The sequence below is a fragment of the Mytilus edulis genome, chromosome 10, assembly GCF_963676685.1.
Source record: "Mytilus edulis chromosome 10, xbMytEdul2.2, whole genome shotgun sequence".
In the NCBI taxonomy this organism is placed as follows: Eukaryota; Metazoa; Mollusca; class Bivalvia; order Mytilida; family Mytilidae; genus Mytilus; species Mytilus edulis.
In genome coordinates this window covers 62,315,530-62,332,274 of record NC_092353.1, presented here as the reverse complement: position 1 = coordinate 62,332,274, position 16,745 = coordinate 62,315,530, and the positions used below count along the sequence as shown (strand labels likewise).

Below are 16,745 nucleotides of genomic sequence, written 5' to 3'. Positions count from 1 at the left end.
AGCTTTTAAAAATCCTAATTGAACTTTTAAAATATGTTCTATTATACTGTATTGTATTTCATTGTATTCCACTGTATTTAAAATGTATATTTGTTTGTTCGTATTGCTTGACCCTTATGGGTGTAATAAGATTATTATATAAAGATTAAGTTATTTAAAAATCATATTTTCTTAATAATTATATCCGTAAAGGTAAAGATCATGACACAAGCAACTATCAAGGCCATAAATAAGTTAATTTAATGGTAAATCGTCTGCTATTCATCCCATTTTCTTTAGCACATGGGATTGTACTCTATCTCGAATACATCACTTCGTAATTGTTACCTATATATCCCTGTATAAATAAAGATGTCAATTTGTGCATGATGTTATTCAATTGTGACAGAAAATAACACTATCAAATGGTTTATATACAATTATAGATAGATTCGAATAGTCCATTTCTCATTTCTTTATAACAATATTACGACATGTTCGTCGGGACATTTACTAGATTAATGACACACTACTTGTCAGCTTATATGACAAATTAATGAACTAAACTAGATATCTTATTACGTTTTTATGTTATAACAGTGGTCAAACATATATTTTTGCACACTACAAGTAAAAATAAGCATAAACAATCTTTCTGAGAGAGATAAAGAGTGAGAAATCTGTCCGCGTATTGAAATTCAAAAGCATTCATCATTGTTCAGCATTTTTAAAAAACTTAAGGTTCCACTAAAGTCAAAATATAGGACACTTCATAAACATCTAAACTTTGCCTGTAATATTCAACCTATAATGAATAAAGTTCTAAACTATGGGAACATATGTTCATGTAAACATACACACTGTCAAAATTGTAAATATAAAATTTTTTATGTTGTGGCCATACCGGTTTTGAGGGTGAACCCCTAATTTTCCAAAAAATCTGGAGGCTTGAGAGATGTCTAAATTTGTTAAAAATTGGTATGAATATATACTGTAACATACAATGCAGTACAAGCTAATGTTCATTTTTTAAGAAAATGTATCGATTTACGAGTTTCAGCTAAATTCATGCATCTAAATGAACGAATATCAAAGATACAATACAGAAATTGGACGAAAATGTCATTGCAACTAATTTATTTGACAAATAAACACTAGCTTGTACTGCAATGCATGTAATAGTATTCGCCTATACCAATTTTATACAAATTAAGTCATCTCACAGGCCTCCAAATTTGTAGGAAAATTTAGTGTTCACCCTCAAAACCGGTTTGGCCACAACATTAAAAATTCAAGTTTATTTACTATTTTGACAGTGTGTATATAAAATTGTTAAGTATGTTTAAATGAACATTTGTTCCCATAGTTTAGGACTTTATTCATTATAGGTAGAAAAATACAGGCACAGTTTAGATATTTCTGCAGTGTCCTATATTTTGACTTTAGTGGAACCTTAAGAAATAAAAAGAAATTGAGGAAAAACTAGAAAGTTCCAATATTTGTGACATTCGCACATTGGTAATGCCCTCTTAAAATTCATTTTTTTTCAGAAACCTCCAAAAAGTCTAAAAAGTCCTATGCTTTCGAAATAATAGATGAGCACGATGAACTTAACCCAGAAGAGGTCAAGCAAATCGTTGCATCAGAAGTTGAGAATGGTAAGTTTATTGAAGGGTAACGCGTAAAATAATTATCTGTAACCATGGTTTCGTAAAGTATTTTCTTAATCTCTACAAGAGACTTATGTCCATATACCTCTATTCTTTTTTCAGTCTATGGTCACATGAAGAGACTTTTATATGCACACAAAATTAGAAAAATATACTGGTACTTTGTCTAATTTGTCTCTATATCTGTTTAATTCCTACACAGATTTTCTTGTACTAGACATGTGCTATAATAGATAACTGATGTATATTCTTTACTGTTTCTTCTTTTGTTATTTTGCCATTGTTGTTCCACTACTGTCTAATGTAAAGGAAAAGTGAGCGCATACAAACATCTTCAACAATGCGCCATTCTTAGTTTTCTCATTTCAAGATGACTAGTTAAACTCAACTACAAACACATTCATCGATATAAAAAAGAAGATGTGGTATGATTGTCAATGAGACAACTGTCCACAAGAGACAAAAATGACACAGTCATTAACAACTATAGATTACTGTACGGCCTAAATACCCATTTAAAAATAAAATAATGTGAATGTAACATTGTACCTTCAAATAAAGACCAGAAAAACTTGAAAACACCTTGATTTTTTTATTTCCCCTCAGTACCTTTTCTATTTTTTTAGCTCACCTGGCCCGAAGGGCCAAGTGAGCTTTTCTCATCACTTGGCGTCCGGCGTCCGTCGTCGTCCGTCGTCCGTCGTCGTCCGTCGTCCGTCGTCGTTAACTTTTACAAAAATCTTCTCCTCTGAAACTACTGGGCCAAATCAAACCAAACTTGGCCACAATCATCATTGGGGTATCTAGTTTAAAAAATGTGTGGCGTGACCCAGTCAACCAACCAAGATGGCCGCCACGGCTAAAAATAGAACATAGGGGTAAAATGCAGTTTTTGGCTTATAACTCAAAAACCTAAGCATTTAGAGCAAATCTGACTGGGGTAAAAATGTTTATTAGGTCAAGATCTATCTGCCCTGAAATTTTCAGATGAATCGGTCAATCGGTTGTTGGGTTGCTGCCCCTGAATTGGTAATTTTGAGGAAATTTTGCTGTTTTTGGTTATTATCTTGAATATTATTATAGATAGAGATAAATTGTAAACAGCAATAATGTTCAGCAAAGTAAGATCTACAAATAAGTCAACATGACCAAAATGGTCAGTTGACCCCTTTAGGAGTTATTGCCCTTTATAGTCAATTTTTAACCATTTTTCGTTAATTAAAGTAATCTTTTACAAAAATCTTCTCATCTGAAACTACTGGGCCAAATTAATCCAAACTTGGCCACAATCAACTTTGGGGTATCTAGTTTAAAAAATGTGTGGCGTGACCTGGTCAACCAACCAAGATGGCCGCCACGGCTAAAAATAGAACAAAGGGGTAAAATGCAGTTTTTGGCTTATAACTCAAAAACCAAAGCATTTTGAGGAAATCTGACAGGGATAAAAATGTTTATCAGGTCAAGATCTATCTGCCCTGAAATTTTCAGATGAATCGGTCAATCGGTTGTTGGGTTGCTGCCCCTGAATTGGTAATTTTGAGGAAATTTTGCTGTTTTTGGTTATTATCTTGAATATTATTATAGATAGAGATAAATTGTAAACAGCAATAATGTTCAGCAAAGTAAGATCTACAAATAAGTCAACATGACCAAAATGGTCAGTTGACCCGTTTAGGAGTTATTTCCCTTTATAGTCAATTTTTAACCATTTTTCGTAAATCTAAGTAATCTTTTACAAAAATCTTCTCCTCTGCAACTACTGGGCCAAATTAATCCAAACTTGGCCACAATCATCTTTGGGGTATATAGTGTAAAAAATGTGTGGCGTGACCTGGTCAACCAACCAAGATGGCCGCCACCGCTAAAAATAGAACATAGGGGTAAAATGCAGTTTTTGGCTTATAACTCAAAAACCAAAGCATTTTGAGGAAATCTGACATGGGATAAAAATGTTTATCAGGTCAAGATCTATCTGCCCTGAAATTTTCAGATGAATCGGTCAATCGGTTGTTGGGTTGCTGCCCCTGAATTGGTAATTTTGAGGAAATTTTGCTGTTTTTGGTTATTACCTTGAATATTATTATAGATAGAGATAAATTGTAAACAGCAATAATGTTCAGCAAAGTAAGATCTACAAATAAGTCAACATGACCAAAATGGTCAGTTGACCCCTTTAGGAGTTATTGCCCTTTATAGTCAATCTTTAACCATTTTTCATAAATCTAAGTAATCTTTTACAAAATCTGCACTGAAACTACTAGGCCACAATCATCTTTGGGGTATCTAGTTTGAAAAATGTGTCTGATGACCTGGCCATTCAACCAAGATGGCCGCCACGGCTAAAAATAGAACATAGGGGTAAAATGCAGTTTTTGGCTTATAACTATGAAACCAAAGCATCTAGAGCAAATCTGACAAGAAGTTAAATTGTTAATCAAGTCAATATCTATCTGCCCTGAATTTTTCAGATGAATTGGACAACTGGTTGTTGGGTTGCTGCCCTTCAATTGGTAATTTTTAAAGATATTTTGCCGTTTTTGGTTATCTTGAATACTATTATAGATAGCGATAAACTGTAAACAGCAAAAATGTTCAGCAAAGTAAGATCTACAAATAAGTCAACATGACCTAAATGGTCAATTGACCCCTTAAGGAGTTATTGCCCTTTATAGTCAATTTTTAACAATTTTCATTAATTTGGTAAATTTATGTAAATTTTTACCAAATATAGTTCTCTGTTACTAATGGGCAAAGTTCATTATAGATATAATTGTAAGAAGCAAAATCGTTCAGTAAAGTAAGAACTTCAAACACATCACCATCACCAAAATACAATTTTGTCATGAATCCATTTGTGTCCTTTGTTTAATATGCACATAGACCAAGGTGAGCGACACAGGCTCTTTAGAGCCTCTAGTTTGGGTTACTTTTCCTTTTATTTTATGATATGAAATATATGTGGTATTTATGATCATATACAGTGTAAATATAGGATTACCAATGAGACAACTGTCCACAAGAGACTAAAATGACACAGAAATTAACAACTACAGGTCACCGTACGGACTTTAACAATGAGCAAAGCCCATACCGCATAGTCAGCAATAAAAGGCCCCGATATGACAAATGTAAAACAATTCAAACGAGAAAACTAACGGCCTTATATATATATATATAAAATGAGCGAAACACAAATATGCATGTAACACATAAACAAACGACAAATACTGAATTACAGGCTCCTGACTAGGGACAGGCATATACATAAATAATGTGGCGGGGTTAAACATGTTAGCAGGATCCCAAACCTTCCCCTAACCTGGGGCAGTGGTATAACAGTACAACATAAGAACGAAAGTTTGAAATGTGGTTTGAATTGAAAGGTAGAATGCTTTTTAAAAAATGGGAGAAACAAGCATTAGCCTTTCAAAAAAGGCTAGTCGACTCTTAGCTGAGGAAAATAGAAAGTGCTCTCGCTTTGTAGATTAATTTATTTACTAGAATAGCCACGTGCATCAATCAACAAATTTTACCAAACACGTGAGGTTACACGTTATGAAGTAGTATATATCATTTAACGTTACATTGTTTACGAAACTCCAGAAGATTCGACTATTTATAGATAAAAGTTACCTGTGTACCAATATCATGAATATGCATGATTAATGACCAGGCAAAATCTAATTGCTAAAATAGAGAGGACAAATCCGATACTCTACGGGATTGAAGGACATTTACTAGGTTTGGATTGTCCTAACCAATCAATAAACTTATATCAAATATTTTATTTTCTTGGGCCAAGACCAGGCCTTGATGCCCCTACCCTAAGTTTGAAGTACGTCGAAATGTAAAGGTATACGCTTGGCGAACGCTATAACTCCAGGATATTTTTATGCAGCATAAAAATTTTCATCCAGCTAAAGCGTTTGCCAAGCGTTTACCTGTACGCTACACGCACGTAGTACATACGCTACAAGCGCGTTGAAAATGCTACAAATACGTTTAGAGCACGTTGTATACGCTTCAAGCTCGTTCGACTTTAACTAAAATATATGCGGGTGTGTTTGTTACAAACACCCCATAATTAAACCTCCCACACACGCATGCAGAAATCACAGATTATCGTCCAAGATACGACCGGGACGCGTCTCAAATACGTTCAAGAGACTTTTTTTCCATTGTAGCGTGCATTTCATCTGCGTTAGACAAACGCCAGACATACGCCAACATACGATACTTGAACGCCCGATAAACGCTTAGGTACGCTCCTCGTACGCCCAATTCACGCTAAAAGCTCGTTGTGCACACGATACAGATATGATTGACAGGTTGAATGCATCCAAAATTACTAGCGTATTGAAAGCGTACATGATTTTTTACCACGCCCGGTGTACGTCGGAGCTATACGCTTATGTGTGACGCCGGTTTTATGCATGTGTATATTTATGGAAAGAGAATCTTCCATACATTTGATTTCCAATAGTTATAATGGTGAAGTATAATATCTTTTTGTTGTTATCATCGCAACAATCTGCATTTATTTGATACAACAAATTGCAAAAAAAGAGGGTGAAAATGTCACAGAAGTCTCAAAAATGGTCTAAAGGGAAAATTCAATCAACTAGAGTGATACCTTTGCTGATACCTTAGACATTTATCTATCAAGAGGTCCAAACAAAATCATATGCATTTCTACTCGTTTTTCCATAAACATTGAATTGAAGAAAACGAGCGTCAAATCTTTACCTATGGGCGGTACGGATAGGAAAATACGGACTGGCAAACAGAAAAATGGCCTATAAAACATGCTAAGAACAACATAAATGTTCATATATACCCACTTGGAATGCTATATTACTCTTCAACCAACTAAACATCAATGTTATTGTACAAAAACTTAAATATTTAAAACATTCACATGGCCATAATTCGAAACTAAACTGTGTATTGCTGTCTATATCCCCAAACAAAAACAAAAATCCATGAAGTAATTAAAATACACACGTTCATTTAACGTTCATTTTTAAAACAACAAGGGTTTATTCCTTTCAGACATATTTCGACAATTGAGATCTAAGAATATCCCGCTCAAGGGAATTCCGAAAAGTGCTACATGTGCATTCATTAAGTATCTGATTCTTTTTTAAAACTCTTCCGTGACTTCCTGGTGTAACGCGTACAGACAGATGTTTAGAAAATAGTATTAATTGGATATGTAACGTATAAGTTTAGATTAAATTTCAAAATTGAATAGTATTTCCTTTCCTGAGTCATTCATAAAATGTGTATATTTATCTTTCAACATGTTCAACGCGTGTACAAATGGATGATTAAAACTGCGAATATGTACTCGCAAATACGACAACTACATGTCTGTCTTAACATTGATATGATTATATAAAATGTGTGTTGTGGAATTAATATCGGTATCAGGAATGTAGGAGACTTTCTTAATAAATCTATTAAATCTACAACTCATAGCACAATTGTTATTTCATCAATCAGAATTGTGTATGCTTGTTAATTCTCTTGGATTGTCATAACGTTTGCCACCCATGCACCCAGTGTCTTTTTTGACTAACTATTAGTTTTACTATTGTGGAAGGTCGTGTTTTAGTTGTTGACAAGGGACCCTTTTCTGTAAGTCTACCATGGATATTCTTCATCTTCTTAATTGTTAATTGTGATATTATGTTTCATGCTACGTCCGAACTTGCCAGTATAATAGTAATCTTGTTATCTAAGTTAAACGTTCCATCGACTTCATTTGGTATTGATCTAACATAAAAACAACAAATCCAACAATTCAGGTTTTTTCATAATACCTTGATACTAAAAAGTACCAAAATATATACACTAGTCTGATAATTTCGAAATAACATATATATATCAAATTATGCGATCAGCTACAGCGTTTAGGGTTACACTTTGTATTTGTATGCACAATTGCCCTACTTTTTAAACTGTGCTTCCCATTTCATTGTTTGTTTGTTTGTTTGTTTAAGTTAGTGGTACATGCTGCAATGTATATCTGATACTGCCATATTTAGGTTTCAATACGTAATGGTTAAGATACACAAAAGTAGGAGCACGCATAACTCGTTTAATCCCTCTACATTTTGTGACTGTACCAAAAACGTGACCTGGACTCTATATAACATTTGAAGATGCGATATGTTTGCATAAGACAACTTTCCATTAGAGACCAAATGACGTAGAAGGCCGCACAATAAATTACTTTTGTTTCTATGTCTGGTTAATGATGGGTTTGTGTGTTGGTGGTTGTTGCGGTCTGTTGAACTGATTGATATTTTTGCGATTTCTGCTATAACTTTTATGAACTATTTATATTCATATTCGATTAATGAGTATTTGTCAATACTTTTCAGCAATTTGTTCAATCGAAACAAACATTAAACTAAAGAATGAATCGCCTCTTCCTGACACCAGCTCAACAGAACTAGGTGATAATGAAAATCACGAGAAACAAGAAATTATAAGTAAAGATCACCCTGAAAAAGAGCCAGACGACAATTCGTCACATCTAAACGAAAAGACGAAAGAAAATGAAACAGACATTAATTTGACCGAAGTAGAGGATACTATTAAAATCGAGACACATTCGGCACTGTCCTGTCAGATCGCGGATGCTGCAAACAGACTAACATCCGGGGAAGTCAACCACGAAAACCAAGAAACTGAAGAATGCACGTTAGGCGAAATAAAGACCGAAGATAATGTAAAAATGAAAGAAAAGAAAAGGTCTAAGAAAGAAAAAGATTTTACAAAACGAAAAGAATCCAAGAAAAAAGAAAAATTATCAAAGAAAGAGAAAAAGCTTAGTAAAAAGGTTTCACTAAAAGAGGGAAAGGAAACAAGCAATATGATAGTAAACGAAAATTATGCTAATGTCAATTATATTCCTTGTCAAGACACAATATGTATTGCTTCACGTAAAGATGGCGGCGACAAATTTCAAGATGAAGCTAACACAAAGAATACAAACTATTCCGCAGATATTAATCAGGAACGTACACAAGTGGGCGATAATTCGGTATTAGCTTCTGCGGATCACATATCGACAAAAGAATCAGACGAAATAAAAAACATCGACGAACAGAGAGAAATATTACCCAAAAATAAGATTGATGCTTCTTTAAACTCGTCTATTTCTACCACAAATACATGTGCAACAATCACTGGGAATATGGATATGAACCGACAGGGATCAGTTCAAAGTAGCGACAAAGAAAGAACAATTTCAGACTCGAATATTAATGTGAATATAGAAGGTCCAAGCAAAGAAGGTAAAAACTACCTCCAGGAGGCATTTGACCTGATTGATGCAGCACAAAGTTCAATTCCCTCTACAACTGCTAAAAACAGTGAAACATCGCATGGTGACTGTGCTCCGAACGCAGACATAGCTCTGTCAGCGAGAATAAGACGAGAATCTCAGACAATATTGGGTGAATCAGTCATTGAACATACCGTATCTGATGAATCATACAAACTTTCCAATGCCAAGGAGGAAAAATTAAAAACAAATGACACAGAGAACAATGGAACTTCCCAAATTCACCCAGAAAACAATGGAACTGCTCTAATTCACCCAGCGAACAATGGAACAGCTCAGATTCACCCAGAGCAGCCACCAAATCTCGTAAATCGAATATTTAACAACAATAACAACACTATTACTGAAGTTGTTAGTAATGGCGATAGTGTTAATATTACGATAACAACAATTAACAACCTGATCGATGGTGTTAATGATACTGTGGTTCTTAGTCATGTTGCATCAACAATTAACAATAATCCAAATGACAGTGTTAGTGAGACGATTTGTTTGAATCCTTCTGCCTCAACCATTAATAACAACCCAATTGTTAGTGATAACACGGAAACAACAGATATGATAGTTTCAGATCAGTCAAGTATAACTAAAGAATCGAAAGAAACAAGTCAAAGCTATGAAAGTGAGAATGTCAAATCAAAAACTGACAAAAACAATGTTGCTATAGGGCAAAGTTTAGGGATTAATCCTGATGATACGGGAAATAAACCAAGTAATGAAAATAACCATGATGACCAATGTTCAGTGACCGGGAATGATGTTTTAGAAAGCAAAAATAGTAATGCGTGTTCAGATATTAATAGTTTAAAGACATCCATGGTATTAGATAAAGGTGATCAGCTTGAAAAAAAGAAAAACAAAAAACAAAAAGAGGAAGAAAAGAAAAAACTAAAGGAAAGTAAAAAGAAACAAAAAAGTACGAAGAAAAAAGCGAAAGCAGACAAAGACAAGGTAGACGATGAATGTAATCTTGAGACTCCAGTAAGTAATCAGAAATTAAACTCATTCTGCGTGGAATCTGTTGAAAATGAAACATCAACCTCAGGGGAGAATGGAGATAACAAGCTAAAAGTTACCCTTTCAAAATCTTCAAGTAAATCTGATGATGAAAAAAAGAAAAAGAAAAAGAAAGAAAAGAAAAGTAAAGGCAAAACGATAACACCGCCATTAGTTGAAATTCAAAGGGAGATCCCTATAACTAATAAAGGTAAGTGCATCCCTTTTTATGGCTTTTTAGAGTTCTTAAAAAGAATTTAAAAAAAACAATCAAACTGGAAAACCAACGGTCTAATCTATATAAAAATAAGAAACGACTCATAAAGTACATTTTGTACGTGAATTGAACTGGAAGAATGTTGGTTAATGTTTGTGGAATTTAATTTCATTAATGTTTAAATATAAGGTATATACACAAGACGACATCTTATTTTGTTTTGTGTATCACCCTAAAAAGCCCTCTAGTAAATATTACAACATGTTGGTTAAGAAACAAGTTTTAGGTCAAATATACAAAATATTTTATGTATGAATTTGACTGATTAGCATGTTGTATGACCATAGGCCATGTAAAGTTTGTTTACTCTTAGGTCAAAGTGTAATATGTTCTAGCATTCCTTGAACTCATAAATTGTTTATGAGAAAACTTCAAAAATATAGCTTATCTTGTAGATTCAAATGATAAATTTTGCAGCTTGTAGATATTAATCGGTTTAATGTATAGGGAAGGTACATGTATTTTCTGTGATTTTCATTATTATCTGTATATTAGTGCTCTTTTAATTAACAATTTTTTTTAAATAACTTAGTTTTCCCGAATGAAAAACATGGGATACTAAATGGAAAATCTAAAGTCAAAGTAATACAAACACCACCAAGGCCGGTTTGATACGAAATCTTCAAACTGTAAATCCCCAGTCACACTGTCACAATTTAAGAGCTACGTTTTACTACGTTTTGAAAGCGTAGCGAAACGGGAATATTCGTAACGAAGCGTATCGAAACGTAGTAATCCCAGTTTGTTCAAAACTGGACCTGCCCCGTATGTTTTGAAAATTCAACAAAAAACGTACCGAAAATTGAAACGAAGTAGAAACCTTGTAAATACGTATACCAAAGCTTGGAGTAATGCAATAAAACGTGCTTACTGTGTATTGAAACTTATCAATACGTGGTGAAAACGGGGATCTACACGTACTAATATGTAGCAAAACGTGACAAGAACGTAGCACAAACCTAGTAAAACATAGTTTTCAAAATAACGAAATATTTTTGTTCAAAACGTAGTTGAAACGTAGAATTTTAAAACGTAGTAAAACTGCTGTATTTGGCAAAACTTTTAGGAATTTTCGGTCCTCGATGCTCTTCAACTTCGTACTTCTTTTGGTCTTTTAAACTTTTTTTGATTCGAGCGTCACTGGTGAGTCTTTTGTAGACGAAACGCGCGTCTGGCGTATATATAAAATTTGAATCCTGGTATCTATCCTATGATGAGTTTATTGACAGTGTGACTGGGGCTTAAATACAATATAGTCAGAAACTTCATGTGTTTACGGTGTAAAGATAACAATGTCATCATTTTGGCATTGGCTTTCCATGTTTTGATTAAATGTCATCATTGCATTATTATTATTGTTGTGAACATGTTTTATGATTAATTCAATGAATACTTTCAGGTATTTTTGATGATGTCCCAATAGAAATAGAAGTCAACGATGTTGATGTCGTGTCTCTGTCTTCACTCTCCTCAGGTATTTATTAATAATACCTCAAACATTTTAATGTTGTACTATTTTCTGTTTGATTTGTATACATGTATTAGCTGTTTCCATTAACTATTCGATGTAGAAGTTTTCGCTTCTTTTGGGCAACACTTTGTCATTTGATGCTAAGAACAATCAGTTTTGCAATCTGGCTCCAAATGTTTTTCTCTCTCTCTCCTGCCATTGAGCAAAAGATCTTTGTTTGATGTTTCCAGTACTATATTTTTTATATCTAAAAGTCAAGTACATGCTTCAAGGGGGTACCCAACACTTGGACTAAAATAGATTTGGATGGTATAACTTTCATTAAGTTTTGACAAAATATTCACTTTGATCTGTTTACAAAAACATGAAAATTTCTAGAAATTTGAATCGCACAATTTACAAAAATTATTTGGTTGGATATACAGCAGTATATATAACAATAATTTTGATCGTTGAAAACTTGGTTTCCCCTTACTAATTGTATGTGATTAATACGCTCAGCTGTATTTTAGAGAGAGTTAACACCCTTATGTGTTCTGTTCCCCCTTAACTCAGTAGTGGTGCTATCATATCGAAGAATACCTTTCGACCTTGACATTTTTTGTTGACTTTTCTAATGTTGTATCAATATCTGAATTTTCTTACAATTTTAATTGTTTTTAGGGGGGGTATAACTTTGTTAAAATTAATGTAGTACTCCAAAAAATATTATTGCTTGATATTTTTTTAACATACAGTCAAACCTGATTAAACCGGACCCTGAATAAACCGGTTTCCTGTACATTCCGGCCGAAAATGAAAGTCCCATTTTTTTCCCTTCAAAGTCTTTGTTAAAATACCCCTTGTAAACCGGACCCTGTGTATTCCGAATTCCGGTCTAACTATGAAGTCCCAATACTCTTAATTACATTAATTATTACCTGTCAAAACCGGTTTGTCTAATTAATTTCAATGATCGATATGCAATCAAAACATATTTGTTTATACAGTATGACTTTTCAAAATAATCAATTAGTCAGGTGTTAAACTGTGAAGTGAACTTACAATCGTACAGTAGTGAGCTGTATTATTTATTAAAACATTATACACGTGTCAATTAAACGACAAGACACACCGAATATATCTCGGATTTAACTTACGTTTTGTAACTTGGATAAACAAATTTAAATCGCAGCGTAAGAAATTTACATCGTGATGTCGAAACCCTGGGTTCCCTACTGTGAACCTCTAAACAAATGACCTTGATAATGAAAAACACCCGGATGACAACTATCAATGGGTAAAGTACACTGTACGACAACGTTTCGATAGTGATGAAATTACGTTGGATATTATATTCTGGCTTTTTAATAGGCCATTCCAACATTTCAAATAAATAATCATGGAAAAAAATCGAAACTCTCGTCTCACAATCCAAACAACGCGAGCATTATGATGTACTTTCATAAATTATACTTTCAGATGAAACAGAAATTACGCAAAAAGGGGATTCAAAAGAGACGTCTACGGACTCTCATCTTCTAGGTGTGAACGAAGCTAACACTAGACCAAAAAGTGACGAATATGTTACAATAAGTGTCATAAAAAATAATCAGGAGATTCCAACTGCTGGAACACAACAGACAAAAATAGAAGATAAATCTAAAATAACGGAGCTTCCTCTGAGTGACGCAACGACTGACGTAACTAAACCGGATGTGTTAAACGATGTTTCGAAAACACCAGAAATGACACCCGATATTTCAACTTCCGACTCAGCAACCTTTGCAGACAGTGAAATTTCAAATCCAAAGAAAAAATCAAATAAAGAATCTAAAAAGAAAAAAAGAGGTTCAAAATTATTACTCTTTCGCAATAATTCTGACGTTTCTAAAGCTGAAAAGGACATTGCGACACAGGAAGTTTCATTTGAAACAGACCCAACAACCGATTTACCAAAAGAGAGAAGAAGGTCATTTTCAGAATTTCTTCGACCGGTTTTTGGTAATATCTTTTCCAAAACAAGTTCTACCTCATCTACAAAAACAAAACAGAAAAAGACCGGTAAGTAGACTATTATAAATAAGAAAATACGAAAAAGATTGTAAACATTATAAGGTTATAACCTTATCATGCAGAGTTGAAATTAAATTTTTGTCTTGAAAACAACTTTTGGTCTTGAGCGTATAGTCGCAATTGAGGGTTATTCAAGAAACACGTGTGAAGTTGCCACGTCTATTTTTCTATTTTTTTTAAATTTTTTTTTTTGCTTTTAGATTTATACTTCACTGAGCTTAAAATAAAGCTTAAGGTGCCAAACATAGTACCATATACGTTTTGTATTTGATCTTATACTTTTAAACAGTTACCTGCATTAGTGTTTACTAACTGACAAAACATATAGCAGTCTATTTTCGAACAGTGACGTTTTGTTTTTTATATAATCAAAAGTATACCAAAAAGACATGCGCGCATATAAACAAATCAGCGTTAATTTTTTTGCATGGTTTTATTTTAACAAATTTAGGGCCATATTTTATGTCTTCACTCGAAACATTAAAATCAGCGTGTGTGATCATTGCTAGTACAAGCGAAGGAGAATTTTCCTAGACATACCTAATTGAACATATCCTTTGAGCATGATTGGTGTTTCTCTTGATGTTTGTGGCCATACAGATAACTACAATTGTTAAATTCTGTGTACTTTTGTCTCTTGTGGAGAGTTGTCTGTCAAGCAAGAAAGCATATCACGTCTTCCTATCTCGTTGTTATTTTTTATTTTCATTTTTTTTATGTTGTGTCACATACTATAAATATGTAGTTTTATGGCAATACATATTTGAATTGAATTGAATTGGATATAAATTCAGAACAAATTTACCTTTAACGACTTTTATGTACACGAGCAGGAACATTCACCTTACCTTTTTTTCAAAACGTTACTGTGAAGCGGCACGTACTTTTCTTTGTCAATGTTCCAAAACAACACTTTCCGTACAAACAAAATAGAGATTCCACGTGACAGCAACTTACCAACAACCTATTTATTCTTTTATAAATTGTGATGTTTTTATTGAAATATATTTTTTAGTAATTAATATTATTTATATTACTTAATATTAATTAGTTGTTATCTTTCAGATTCGGTAGAAGATCAGCAGCCAACTGAAAAAGGAGATATTGATATGAAGGAATAGGCATTACCCTGAAATTTCTGTACACTTTTAGTGTAGCATTTCTGCTATCCCATTTATATTGGCATCTAAAAGATTATAATAACCTTTTTTAAATCGATATCATCATTGTACTGTTGTGTAATATTTTTTAAAATTAGAACTGCAATCAAGTATTGTGGCTGTCACAATATGTTTCATCAGACGACAACTAGTTATTTTTTCGACTTGCAAAAGCGCGCCAAATTCGACTTCTTGCACATTCAAAATAATTTTGCATTAGGGCAGCTTCCCCGGAATTAAAGGATTAATTTTTCTACGTGCACATTCCTATACAATTATTTTGTCTTCGTGCAGTTCCCCGAGGGAAAAGTGATTATTATTTCCGATTATTTTTTTTGTGCTTACTTGAGTCAAGTATGGTAAATACCTGGATGATAATTTTTTTCATACCGTTATAAAGTTGTAATTTTGTTCCAAATATTATTACAATTTTTCAAAATGTTCTTAATTCTAAAAAAAAAAGAAGGTGATGTGTGCACACGAATCACTTATAAAAAAAGATGTATATATGCGAGAGTGTGTGTGGTGAGGGTCGATGTGTGGGTAATTACCTTTGTCAATGAATGATTATAGTTCATTTAATTCATTTTCCTTATGTATAATACATTTCAATCTGCATAATAAACATATAAATTGTATTTAGTTGATAAATAAATATTAAGTTTCCCCATTTTATTGCTAAAAGTGGCATTTTCTTACCTTTTCTTATCGTGTCCTTATCTTTTGTTTCAATCCAAAAGAGTAAGTGGTCATGGGTAATAGAAATAGTGGCACTTTGGTCTTACTTCGACCGACAGTAAACTTCTTGCTAAAGTAAGGTGTTCGATTTGCTATGCAGGATGAACAAGTACACAACCACGTACGATCAGAATGAAAACGATAAATCCCTATGTCTCGTGTAGAGATGATATTACGCTCTCATCTGCAAGTTAAGAACATTTGAAACAACTGTCTGATTGGTATAACTGTGTCCTTTTAAGAGGCAAAATTCTGTCTCTATCCAATATACCCTCATTGCCAATGGCAAGCAATCTATCTCCCCAACCCAGATTGAACAAATTTTCGACACCGGCAAACATTTTTGGCGTAATATGACAGACAGTAAATATTTTAAGGATGAATAGTCGTACAAATCCATGCCAAGATATTGCCTCCGTTGAAATTTTGCAACCATCCCGTAGAGCAAATTTACACAGATGATTAATATTGACCATTTGGTTAAGGCCGTGTTCTAAGCAACACGTACATGCAAATCATAAATAATTTGGTGAAAGAAATCAAATATTTAACTACTAATAAATGCCGTAAGAGGTCAACCGGAATTTTATTGCGAGGATTTCTTGGCATGCAACATATAGAAAACTCAGGGTAGTATTTCATGTCCAGCGGCACATATCACAGTGTTATCCGGATTCATCGTTATACGATGCGGGAAAAATTGCTATTGTGAAATTCAATTTCATATAAATTGATTCGCGTTTAACAAAACTATGATCTGATGTACAATGATTGATGTATTCATTGCACTATACTGAACTTCGGCAAGAAAACTATCAATCCCAGTCAATTACGATTGGAGTCGAACCAAGCTACCACGTGTATAGGGTTCGAACTCTGGAATAAGTGAAGCAGTAATTCTTACTAATGGAAGAAACTTGTTTCTCACATTATCCAGTTTTCTTTTGATATATAGTTTTCTTTTCTATAAGTCAAATTCAAGAAACCAAGACGTTTTAAAACGAATTGAAGAAAACAAGATAGCCGAGAGCATAGTTCTTTC

General features: G+C 33.5%; 1 protein-coding gene across 1 annotated transcript; it reads left to right on the top strand.

Moving 5' to 3' along the window:
- Positions 1–282: 282 nt before the first annotated feature.
- LOC139492894 (uncharacterized protein DDB_G0284459-like) lies at positions 283–15,629 on the top strand. Its single transcript, XM_071281045.1, has 6 exons — positions 283–316; positions 1,530–1,637; positions 8,039–10,213; positions 11,679–11,753; positions 13,212–13,793; positions 14,871–15,629. The coding sequence occupies exons 1-6, from the start codon at positions 283–285 to the stop codon at positions 14,924–14,926; spliced, it is 3,030 nt and encodes a 1,009-aa protein (XP_071137146.1). The 3' UTR covers positions 14,927–15,629.
- Positions 15,630–16,745: the final 1,116 nt, after the last annotated feature.

Bases quoted from the DNA above. Each gene is read 5' to 3' on its own strand.
- LOC139492894 (XM_071281045.1), top strand. From the start codon at position 283: ATGGGATTGTACTCTATCTCGAATACATCACTTC. The intron at 317-1,529 runs GTAATTGTTACC...ATTTTTTTTCAG, and splicing joins TATCTCGAATACATCACTTC to AAACCTCCAAAAAGTCTAAA. The intron at 11,754-13,211 runs GTATTTATTAAT...TTATACTTTCAG, and splicing joins TCTGTCTTCACTCTCCTCAG to ATGAAACAGAAATTACGCAA.